This window comes from Coturnix japonica, chromosome 1 (assembly GCF_054131305.1).
Source record: "Coturnix japonica strain WE chromosome 1, WE-NBRP24, whole genome shotgun sequence".
NCBI classification, from domain to species: Eukaryota; Metazoa; Chordata; class Aves; order Galliformes; family Phasianidae; genus Coturnix; species Coturnix japonica.
Window position 1 is genome coordinate 96852858 of NC_140663.1, and position 12342 is coordinate 96865199.

Genomic DNA, 12342 nt, shown 5'->3' on the forward strand with positions numbered 1-12342 from the left:
TTGTACAGAGATCTACACACATGTGTACCCGAGTCCTTCTGTATGTGAATGCCTGTTCTGTGCATGCTGAAATCACAAGGCTATTCCAAGAAACAAAGGAAGGTAGATGAATATGTATAGCACCCCTTCCTGGTTGAAGAACATTTTCTTTAGTCTCCATCTCAAGAGGAAAATCAGTGTGCCTGGATGCCTGTAATATGTGTCAGATAGGCCCACACTCACTGAACTTCACGGAGGCATACTTGACTTCCACAGACTGCAAATGATCTGAGTAAGGAGTAGGACCTCCTCGGGTCTCTAAACATATTTAAGCACTCTGATACAGGGATTCTCAGCTGGTCCAAAATCAATACGACACTTTTGCTAGTAGGTATTATTATTTAATCCTTATAATGCAGACAAAATGAACCATTGTAATTGTTATAGCATAGATATTTCATTAAAATACATATTGTGTTGTCTCTGGTAGTTGTAACTTGCAAGAATGGCTGAAATACGAAACTTCACGTGGGCAGTGGAAGATATTTTCAAGGAAACTTTCCTCACTTACATGAATGGCTGGAGGAAAAACATGACGGAAGCAGCAAATGAACTACAAGCCAAGGTTGACGCTGAAAACTTTGACTATGTTATCCTTTATTTGATGGTGATGATTGGAATGTTTTCCTTCATTATCGTGGCAATCTTGGTGAGTACTGTGAAATCCAAGAGGCGAGAACACTCCAAAGACCCTTACCATCAGTACATCGTGGAGGACTGGGGCGAGAAGTATAAAAGCCAGGTTCTGAATCGAGAAGATCTCAAGTGTGTGGTCCATGAAAACTTTGGTGCAAGGGACAAAACAAGCCCCGGATCACCCTGACGTTTCAGAAACATCAGCAAAGAGGAAATCTTGAAGCCACATTTAGGGAACTCGCTCGAATTATAGACAGCTAAGAAATTGTTCAGTAGATTTACACAGGGTGATCGCTGAATAAATCAGCATCACTGTTTCCTCTGAGAACTCTGGCACAGCTGCTTTGAGGAACACCAAAGAAAAATGCATGACTGTTCTCTGCTTTGAAATTCTGCTATTCAGGAAAATAAAGTCATGGAGAGAATAACTTGAAATTTTTAGCAATTCTTTGAAATCCAGTAGCAGATCTGGATTACTGAACAGAAGACATCAGATGAACTGTAGGAGTTTTCAAGTGCTCAAAAGTGCTGATTCAGATCCAAACTGTATGACATAAGCCCATCTTAAAATAACAGGAAGCTGCACAATAAAATACCAAGCCCTCTATCTATTGATTGAACAGTGTGTTATGGTATGAATCACAGGAAGTAACCTATATCTACACATGTTCAAGCCAAACTGTTATTTTAATGACCTGGCTCCCATTTCAATTTAATTATTCACTGGCTGCAAAGAATGATTCATGGCCTTCTGAGGAGGCCTGTTTTATCGTAAAAGTATAGCCAGACTAGCAGTCTCATCTAAGAGCATGTCCTGGTTGTCCAGAGCAGCTTCTAGAGGGCCACCGTCTTTCTTGAAGTCCATAGCTGTCCAAATTGTCTCTTCTGCTGCTCCTCAGCTCTCCAGATTGATCTGTCTATCTGGGATGCAAGCTGGGTGATAGGGATTTCTTGCATTCCTATCTGTCAAGGCCCATGCTCCTGCTATGTGTCTTTCAGAGTAGGGGTTTCTATGACCAACTATCAAAGCTATTCCATTGCTGTGCTTCCTAAGGGTTTCCCATGTTGGGTACTAGTATCCATCAGTCAAAAAACAGGTTCTAAAGATGGTTTATCTTCTCCTGTGCTGCGAAAGTACCATGATGCTGGATGTCAGGGAATAATTAGAAGCAAAGACGGTACTACTTCTAGTATTAAAATGTGTTTCTTTTTGTAATTCTCTAGGTTTAGCTTCTATTCATGTTACCAGACTTTAACTGCTCAAAGTTCTCATTCTGGCTGTCAATTGCGTGGGCTTCTTGAATGCTTTCAGAGTTTCGTCTGAAACACTTCAGCCATGTCTGTGACTGCTTTCCTGACAATTTTGTTTTACTCATAGTAAGAGGAAATGATGAAGAAAAGAGTTTCTTGGGAAGCTTTGGCTTGTTTTGGAGCTTGGTCTTGTGATATGGCACAACAGCTGTTGTCGTGCTCCAGGACTCTTGTTATGGCTCTGATCTCCTCCGAGTGGAAGGACACTCCTTACCACTTACCCTTGATGCTCGCAGGCTGTAAGGTAACAGTTAATGTGCCCACCAAGCAGCTGGAGGGACTCTGGTAGCCATCTGGCCCACATGCTACAGCTATGTTTCAGCCATGGGAAGAGCATCTTTAGACATGGTATGGCAGCATGATGTGCCAACATCATGAACAGCTGCACCTGCTCAGGCTCTGCTCCCCACCAAAAATGATAGGCAGCTTCCACTGCTGGCTGTGCTCTGATCCTGGCTGCATGCAGGCATCTGTGACACTGAAATGGGGGCAAGCACCCGAGCTGACTCTGCCCTTGGGACATGCAGGCAATGCCTTAGGTCAGTCATGTCCAACCTGTGGCCCAACCCAGCCACCCCCTGCCCCATGCCATCATGGTGGCAGTTCTGCTCCAGCGAGCAGCCAGGCCCAGCCCTGGGTGCACAGCCATCATCTGACACCAGCCAAACATGAGTGTGAGATCAGTGCTGCCTGGGCTGAAACCAAGGCACAGGGAGGGCACAGAGTAGTGCTAACTCAAGAGATGGCAAATAAATGTATGCATTTTGATACACTGGTTACAAACAGCCCCATGAATGGTGAAAAATATGCAGCCATGCTTTCTGTTTTGGTAAAGGAAGAGTAAAACTTCATCAAAAATCTCTGACAAACACTTGGAGAACTCGCTACAAATTAAAACCACTGCCGTCAAACCAGACTGATGTGTCAGTTTCACAAAAATAAATATCCCACTAGCTTTATGTTTTTGTTGCTCTCTCTTACGCTTTAATAAAAGAAATAAATAAGTTTTGTGGCTTAGATACATTATTACATACAAGAACAGCTCCAAAAGCACTCCCTCCCATTTTATTATGTTGGTCCACCATGTCAGAGGTGGATTTTGGTGGTGTGACAGTAGAGGTTGGATCTTCCCACCCATATTCTATTACATGCTTTGTCATGGGACTGACAGCTGAGAATTTATCAAACAGTGTTATTATGCTCTTTGTATCTGTTGTGGTTTCCCTGGAAATAAGTAGCAGGCTCTACTTCTGGAGCAGCCTAGATAAAGTATATGAAGCCCAAGACAAATCCACAGTCAGCACAGCCCAGGCAAGCCCAAAAGTTGCCCCAGTTCAGCTGAAAAGAGACAGCCCACATAACACACTGTCTTAGAATCATAGAAGAGAATCTTAGGATTGCTCAGGTTGGAAAAGACCTTAAAGATCATCGAATCCAACCACAACCCAACCATGCTACCCTAACAACTCTCCGCTAAGTCATGTCCCTGAGCACCACATCCAAAAGGTTTTTGAACACATCCAAGGATGGTGACTCAATCACCTCCCTGGGGAGCCCGTTCCAGTGCTTAACAACCCTTCCTGTAAATAAGCTTTTCCTGATATCCAACCTAAACTTCCACTGGCTGCAGGCTCCCCGTCACGTGGGGTGGTGCTGCCTTTGAAGCTGTTGTAGGGAACAGCCATGAGAAAACGAAGGCGAAGCTTTCCACGGGGACCTCCCGAAACTGAAGTGCTCTCTTGCAATGTACACATCCTAGCCAGGCGCTGCTGGGAGATGTAGTTCTCCTTGCCGTCCCGCCCACAGCAATGGCCGCCCGCTGAGGTAAGGAGACGCGCTGTTAGGCCTTCCCCCACCGTCCTCTCCCTCTCGGCTCCGAGGCGGACAGGCCGGCAGGGCGGGATGCATTGCGGGCCGGCCGGGGCCCTGCAGCGCGGTGCGGGCACCCTCCCAGCCCGGCCTGCTCCGCCGCAGTCCCGCGGCCTGCCCGGCCCCGCACCGGCCCTGGGGAGCGTGGGGGGCTGCCCAGCGCTTTGGCAGCCGGGGCTGGGTTGATGGCCGCCACCCAAGGTGGAGCCTGCGATGTGTCGCTGGTGTTCTAGGGTGTTGGTTTGGTCAGGGTTTTATTCAGGTGCCACCTGAATGATGGGGGTGAGATGATGGGGGAAGTTCTTTCCTTAGAGGACGGTGAGGCGCTGGCACAGCTGCCCAGAGAAGCTGTGGTGCCCCATCCCTGAAGACACTCGAGGCCAGGTTGGATGGTGTTTCTTTATAGCCTTTGGGCTGTGCCATATTACTGTGTTTTCCGTCTGCCCAGTAGTCATCTTCTTCTTGAGGAGGAGGTGTTATCATACCTTCCAGATGGTAAGCCTGATGCATGATGCTTCAGGTGAAGTGTAGTGGTAGATCTTCCAGTGACTGTCCAGGTGGGAAGCATGCATTTTGTTCCCTGAAAAATATACAGCAAGGGACAGGTGATGAGCTCGCTTCGGTAGCTGAGGGAATATTCAGCCATCACTCCATTTAAATACCTCAGTATGCTGCTTTCCAAGGCCTTCCAGCTGATTACTTTTACAGTGTCTCACAAAGCAGATAAAAAGTGCTCTGAAATCCTCAGTCAATAGAAAAACATCACAGATCCCCTTTTGGAGGGTAGATGAAATTGTTAGTGGGTTGACTGAGGGTCTCAGCCAAGAATGCTTGAGTGGGTTTGTGAGTTCCCAGTTGCCTGGTAGGAGTTTTCTGGAGCATGCAGCCCAGTCAATATTCTGCTGCTGCGTAAGAAAACAATGGCGTTAGTAGCTGGGCTGTGATGTGGTTGCTGTGGTGGAGTACAGCTATAATTCAGTGGCTGAGAAACCTGGATTCAATTCTGTGCTTCGCCACTGACTGGGGCCCAACTCTTCAGTCCGTGTGGGGTGGTCTGTGTTGCACAACGTTGTGCAGAGATCTGGGGCTGGCACCATCTAAAAGCTAGCTCAGGGAATTGCTGCAGCCCTCCTCGGGAGCTCATTAGCCCTGCTGAGGACACAAGCCTCTAGGGCTGTGTTGTGACCCTGAGCACCAGCTCTGGACCCAGCAGACCTCACAGCATTCAGAACTGACAGGATCACTGATCCAGCACTGAGGTGTGGCGCGGGCAGACTCCCCTTCCCTTCCCTTCCCTTCCCTTCCCTTCCCTTCCCTTCCCTTCCCTTCCCTTCCCTTCCCTTCCCTTCCCTTCCCTTCCCTTCCCTTCCCTTCCCTTCCCTTCCCTTCCCTTCCCTTCCCTTCCCTTCCCTTCCCTTCCCTTCCGCAGTAGTTTGATCTGCTTTATGGAGGCCTGAGTGTAAATAGGGTAGTGATAGTGAAGAAAGCCACAGACATATGAGAGTGATGTCATTTTATCCCTGCCCTGCACAGGAGCATATGAGTGTGTGATGGATAGATCATGATGTCTCCAACAGGGCTTCAGGCAGAGCCTAATGCTCCTGCTTCCTTCTCACGTGGCTCAGCATGAGATCTTGCTTGAGAGAAGGTAACAGTGACCTTCTATGGGGCCCACACTCTGCTCCCAGAAGGGCTGTTTGCTAAGGGAGCTTGCATTTTCTTGAGGAACGAACAATGCCTGACCGTGGATGTGTTTTGAACTCCTATCTTTGCCTTATCTGCCTCTGAAAATGCAAACATGAAACTTCAGCTGCTTATTTGCCTGCTTGCTTTTAAGATATCACAACCTTGAAAGTGCAGCGCACGAGCTTTTTACTTCAGAATTGGCAACATCGTCGCTAAGGGGCATTGTTTTTCCAACATGAAGTGAATCCTGCCATTTATTTCTCCTTGCCCCATGCAGCTCCACCCATTCTTTTTTTGTCACGGGATTTCAGCTGTCTCTACATCGGAATGGAGACCACAAGACTCTAGAGGTGAAACTGAGAGAAGTGCTTGACTGCTGGAGGCTGGTGATATTGAGTGTGGGAATACAGAGAGCGGCAGCTTCCGCATTCAGTTTGAATTGTAAGGACAGTACGTAGAAATCTCTAAGCTCCATTTTGAGCATCATATGCCAGATGCATGTTTTTGAGTAGCTGAATTCATGCCTCTTTACAGCATGTCACAAAACTACTTCCATCTGAATCACAGAATTTTGAGCCGTTTAGGAGAAGAATGAAGACTGTATGGTGATGAAGCCCCCAGCAAAGTCAGGATGAAGACACAACCCCCCAGTTGGGCAGTTCAGTCCCTCCGCATCAGGCCAGGATTGTATAACTTGGATTTCTCTCAGAAGCTCATGGCTTAGTGGGTATGGTGGTGATAGGTTGACAGTTGGACTAGTTGATCCTAGTGATCTTTTCCAGCCTTAATAATTCTATGATTTTATGACTGTACACCAAGAGTCACGTCTGATGGTGATATTGGCTGTGCCCATCTGGAAGGGCTCTTTACATTTTAATGGTTGCTGAAATTCTGGAGGAAACATCAGAAGTTATAATGTTTTTTTTGGGGGGGAGATGAAACACTATTGACTTGTTACTTCACTTGTTACCCTGGCATTTTATCAACAGGAGACGGGAGCTACACTACTAAGGATCAACACAGTAAATACCTAACAATAAGCTAGCTGTATTATTGTTTAGATACAGTTAGATCTTGCTAGCAGCAACTGACCTCACAGGTTCTGCTGTTCCTGATTCTGTCCTGGTGAGATATAATCCTGGAACATCCTGCAGTGTGTGCAGAGCCGTGTAGTATTGGACAAGCTGCCATCTTCAAGCTGGGCAATGCTCCTCTCAGGGCTTCTTTAGGAGGACGGGTCTATGGGCAGACAGGAGAGCTTCCCTGAGCAGCTCAGGATGGCCAGCTCTCATGCTGGTGTTGGGCCAAGAGAGCCCTGCTGCTGTCATTTCAGCCATGTACAGTGCTGTCCTGTGCTCACAGATGTCTGCATGCAGGACATGACAAACCCTGGGAGGTATTTTATTCTCCTTTCCCTCTGCAGGCAATCTGGTGCTCTTTTTGATTAGAACTTACGCTCCTTGCTCAGTGGATCAATTGAGTTAAGTGACTAACATGGGATAAGTGGAGAAAAGGAAAGCTCACCGTTCTCAGCCAGGCAATGGCAAGGAGTGAAGCACAGGAGCACTGGGAGAGCATGAGAGCACACCATGCGTGGAATCAATCTGTTCTGACAGACAAAATGGTACTTCTGGGTGCTGTTTGTCTGCTACATCTGAGACATCAGTGAGGCAGCTTGGTGTGCACACTTGCCTTTGAAAGCAGCCGGTGCTTTGTTTTTGATTGGGCAGCTGCTGAGATCTGCTATGTGCAGTGAAAGCACAGCCTCCCCTCTCTGCAAGTGTGTCACCTGCCCTGGCCCATCAAACTCCTGTCCTTCAGCAGCACCTTGCATGGATGTTGTGCCTGTCATTCAGCTCCAAAAAGGCACACATTGGTCATTGCTGAGCCCTGCGACACAGATATCCTGCCACGCACTGAGCTGCAGATGAGCCCGTCAGAGAGTTGCGGGGTGCATGTGCTGAGTACAAACAGATGGGCTAATTCTTTTAACATTTCTGTTTCTTCAAGATGCTTCTGCCCCGGATTGTGCCTTTAGAAGCGTGACACTCGTTGGTGCTGGGTGCAGCTTGCTTCAGGACAGGCAATATCAGCCTTCAGCCAAGATGGTGGCATTTAACTTGAAGGTGAGCATGTTTCATGGTTATAAAACAGCAAACTTCTGATCTTTGAAGGAGTTGGGTTTAAGATGTGGTTGGGTGAGTCTTGTGTTAAAGTTGCTTCCCTTGTCTAGATGATGGTTTCACTACTACACAGTACCTCAGGCTCAGAGGACTTCCAGGCTGGGGCCTCATACACTGAACCTGCTCCTCTGGATTTCCTCTTTCTTGGCTTTTCTCAGGTTATTCTTTCCTCAACTCCTTTCCTTACCAAAGTGTGGTTTCCCTGCTTTAGCTTGTAGTGCACCAGGGCCATATGCATAAGGGTACAAACCTAAGGCTCAGAAATGTTTGAGCCTTGTTCACTGCCAATTGTAACTTGTTCAGTGAGTCTGTTTTATCATAAAAGTAGTGCTAACCACAAGCCTTGGCTTTGCCTTTCACAGAGCAGAGCTGTGGTTTAAAGATATTGCCAGTAAAAATGATGTTTTCTGCAGAATTGGGCTGAAGTGGCCAGATGTCAAAGGTAACATGCAGCTTGCATAGTGGAGTGCTTTAAGAGCCCACTCAGGCTCTATATTTGCAGACTTTAAGGGGGCATGCTAATGGAGTATGGATGCAAGGCTTCTTTAAATTCAGTATTTAAACAATGGGCAAACAATTTTATGAGGTGGTCGAGGTTACAGGGAGCTACTGGGATACTTGCTATGGGACAATTTAAGCTGTGAACCTGCTGTGCATCACTGAAAGGCCAAACTCATCCTGTTGGCCAAATGGCTCTTTGAAACAGGTTATTGGGAAGCTCAGGTACCTTCAGTATCCTTCTGAAATTGACAGCTTTCACTGAGTGCCTCTGCAGTTCTCATTGTATTTGAGTTCACAGTGTTACCTGTTTGCATTTTATTTTCCACCCCATATGCATTTAGAGTAGCGTGCTTTTATAACATTGAAATGTGTTGTGTGATTTTATTGGCTTCAAGCAATAAAAACTGCAGAAACTGAATCATTGCAAGCTGTGCCCCTTTTACATCTTTTGTGGTTCAGAGGCTCGCATCTATACTTAATAGTATAGACCTGGGCAAATTGCAGGACTCTTGGATTAACATTTCTAGGTGGACAGAAGTATATTCAGGCATTTTATCTGATAGCTGATACACATGCTTCCATCACTCCTATCAAACCTGTTCAGAAGCACTTTACCTTTTATAAGCATCCTACAGTCCTCAGTTCTTCCCCTTTCTCAGCTCTAGGTTGTGCCAGCATTACATTCACTGTAAAGACAACCAAAGCAATAAAGACCTGTTCAGAGGAGTTTCATATACAAACTTGAGAGAAATTATTTGGATTTTGGCCTTTTCCCTAGATCTGCCTAGCTTAAAATTCCCTGCAGAAAAAGAACACGCAAGTATGAACAGAAGAACATTACCACTGCTTTGAATAATGCCATTGTTGGAGGAAGCTGTATAGCATCCCTGTAGATTAATTTTTAATTGTCCGAGCGTTCCAGTAACCGCTTAAATATATTGTTTTTTATTACAGGCTTTGGAGAATTTCCCATTGCTGATGTACATCTTGGCAGCTAAAACATTGATTCTTTGCTTGGCGTTTGCTGGAGTTAAAATGTACCAGAGTAAAAAAATTGAAGAAAAATTGAAGAGGGAACGTGAAGAGAAATTGAAAAGAGAAGCAGAGAAGAAGGGTGATTAAAGAATCTCTCAGGTATATAATTCGTTTGATATCCTGGGGTTTCATAATGGCATTGCCATATTAATCCCATTATATTTTGGCTTCAGTACATTTGGACTGTGTGGTTAGAAGTATTACCATTATCTGAGTTCTTCCAGTACATCGCTCCTACGATGCTTCACTGTATTTGCCCACCCTTACCATGCCCATTCTTTGGAAGAAATGAAGTTACTCCCAGACAACTTGTCAGACACTGTTTGGGGTTTAGGAGATCTTAGCACAGTATTCTTTTTCTGTTCTTAATTTCCTTGAATTTTGTATGCCCAACCAATTGCACAGAAAGTCCTGATACATAAAGAAATCATTAAACTTGGGCAAAAACTGCGTGAGAAGCATGCCAGACAGGATGATGTAATAAGGTTCCTTGGCCTTAAGTCACACTGAAAAGAATCTCCAATTTCATGTTAGTTAAATACATGACAAGTTGCTGATAGTTTAGCTTGAAGGGCCAAATCTCATGCCATGAAGCTTCCCAAGGCAATAGAACTGCTTCAGGTTATATATCCATCATATAGACTAATAGAATCACTCAGGTTGGAAAAGACCTTAAGATTATTAGGTCTAACCATGACCCAACCATACTAACCTAACTAAAAGCCCTCTGCTAAATCATGTCCCTGAGCACCACATCCAAATGGTTTTTAAACACATGCAGGGATGGTGACTCAACCACCTCCCTGGAGAGCCCTTTCTAGTGCTTAACAACCCTTGCTGTAAAGAAGTTTTTCCTGATATCCAACCTAAACCTCCCCTGGTGCAACTTGAGGCCATTTTCCCTCATCCTGTCACCTGTCACCAGCGAGAAGAGACCAACCCTGCTCTCACTGTGAGCACCTTTCAGATATTGGAATAGAGCAGTAAGGTCTCTCCTCAGCCTCCTTTTCCCCAGACTAAACAGCCCCAGTTCCTTCAGTCTCTCCTCATAGGGCACATTCTCCAAGCCCTTCACAAGCCTTGTTGCCCTTCTTTTGACCTGCTCCAGCACCTCAGTGTCCTCTCTGTACTGAGGTGCCCAAAACTGAACACAGTACTTAAGGTGAGGCCTCACCAGTGCTGAGTACAGGGGCAGGATGACTTCTCTAGTCCTGCTCACCACACCATTCCTGATACAAGCCAGGATGCCACTGGCCTTCTTAGCCACCTAGGCACACTGCTGGCTCATATTCAGCCAACTGTCCATCAGTACACCATATATACTTCATTGACAAAAGGCAAAATGAACATTGTAAGTGTAGTGACATTTTAGTTTTTCATTTGCCATGTGCTAAATTCCTTCCCACTATCTTCAGAGCTTAAGCAATCATTGGATCGAGTCTGTTAGCAAAATGAGTGTGGTCTAATGCTAAGATTATACTCCCTGAGTTGTTTGGTGTGTGATTTATGTATCAATTCTTTCCGCGTTTCTCTGTTCTGCAGCAAAATGGGGATTCTATTCCTGCCTGCCCTTTGTAAACTCAGTGGGAGTTCGCTATAACAATGTTGCACTTTATTAAAGTAGAAAACTTTCTCCTTTTGAGGTCATCACCTCACATATGAAGATGGTTTCAGTTTCTAGCAATGTTTACTAGTTTTGATTTCAAACCTATCACTTTTGTTTCGTGCAACGGAGATTGGAAATTGTGACTAGAAACGGGGACTGAAAATAACCATGGGAACAGAGTGTTTCATTCGCGTAGGGAAAACAAGAAATACAGAGGTGTTTTTCAGGCTCCTGTTTACATCATATTGAGGATTTATGCCTGTGCAGACCTGTGTCATTTTAAACTTGTAATTTAAATTGGTTCAGGTAGCCACTGGAACATGCTGTGAGAATCCTTCTTTCAGTTTATGTTGAATAAGTCAGAGTAAGTTACAAGGGGTTTCAGTGCTAAACAAATGAGAGGTGGGCACAAGGGCAAGCTGATCTGCAAATGAGCAAAGCTGCTGCTTTTAATGAGCAGATTTTACTGTGCTCCATGTGCAGTGTTAGGCCCCGGGTAGTTCTGCCTGGCAAAGGCTGTAGCCTGGAGGATTGCTGCACCAGGGTAAGGAGCTCATCCCACAAGACCTCGTGGTCTGGCATGTGATGCTGACCTTGTTGAATGACTGGCATTAAAGCAAATCTGACCGAAGTCCTCTTAGTCACCCAGCGTGGCCCACCAGAGGCCAAGTCTTTCCTAAATTCTGCCATTTCTAGGACTGTCACTAAGTCTTTCTATAACAGGACTGCAAGAAGAGGTGACTTCTCCTGCCCTAAAAATGTTCTCCCGTGTCAGTACTGCAGAGCTGTGATTAGCTCCGATTGCAGCCTGCCACGTGGGCAGGCAGATTTAGTCCATGTGCTGCTAGCATATCATGCCTGCTGTTCTCACTGCTGTTTCCCCACCCTGCAGATTCTGTGACACTTGGCAGCTTGCTTGGATTCCTTTCCTGGGAGAACGAAGGCTTCCTGTAGATGAAGGATGTGCCAAAGGAGTAAAACCCTCCAGAGTAACATTCACTTAAACTGTATCTCAACTTTTTGTATGTACAGCGAAATATCGAAGCTTCTATTTATGCAATAAAGAAAACGTTTGTTTAAAAGTAACGGCCTTGGTTACTGCTTACTTCAATGCTACAGTTAGAGCTGCTGAGGAGGCAGCTTTTAAATATTAGCTGCAAGGAGGAGGCTGATTTAACAATAAGTAAAACACTGGGTCCATTATGGGTGTATACGGAGTTCATGGACAGACAGAAGGAACTGGAGAGGTCTCTGTGCAGCTTCTTCAAGTGACTGCAGGGGTACAAACTTAAGGCTTGTGGGCTCTCTACTGAATCCAAATGAAGAAAACAAAGAGCTTCTCAGAGCAGTCTCTTCCAAACCTCTTTTCATACCTAGCACTTACTTCAGAGTAATTTTGTTCTGTGTGGTGTCTGAGGACTGTGTATGGCTCTCTGTTTACCACTTGGCCTAGAAAATAGAGACAGTTTAATTACC

The 12342-nt window shown here is 45.6% G+C and overlaps 2 protein-coding genes across 9 annotated transcripts in view; both read left to right on the plus strand.

The window, feature by feature from the left end:
- The window catches only part of KCNE2 (potassium voltage-gated channel subfamily E regulatory subunit 2), a 45602-nt gene extending 42050 nt beyond the window's left edge, over positions 1-3552 (plus strand). For all 5 annotated transcript variants that reach the window (XR_014946200.1, XR_014946205.1, XR_014946202.1 and 2 more), the window contains one exon: positions 470-3552. Coding sequence is in view for 2 of the 5 variants with exons in the window: in XM_085547866.1 (XP_085403992.1) it covers positions 485-862 (378 nt within the window). In the remaining 3 variants the exon portion in view is untranslated. The remainder of the gene's footprint in view (positions 1-469) is intronic.
- A 214-nt stretch (positions 3553-3766) lies between these two features.
- Positions 3767-11952, plus strand: SMIM11 (small integral membrane protein 11). 4 transcript variants are annotated; one of them, XM_085547887.1, is made up of 5 exons: positions 3789-5982; positions 6076-6268; positions 7552-7667; positions 9180-9359; positions 11759-11952. In XM_085547887.1, the coding sequence occupies exons 3-4, from the start codon at positions 7647-7649 to the stop codon at positions 9345-9347; spliced, it is 189 nt and encodes a 62-aa protein (XP_085404013.1). In that variant the 5' UTR covers positions 3789-5982; positions 6076-6268; positions 7552-7646; the 3' UTR covers positions 9348-9359; positions 11759-11952. The 4 variants fall into 4 exon arrangements, with proteins under 4 accessions (XP_085404010.1, XP_085404013.1, XP_085404018.1 ...); XM_085547884.1 differs by lacking the exon at positions 6076-6268 and having other exon boundaries at positions 3767-3810; XM_085547892.1 differs by lacking the exon at positions 6076-6268.
- Positions 11953-12342: the final 390 nt, after the last annotated feature.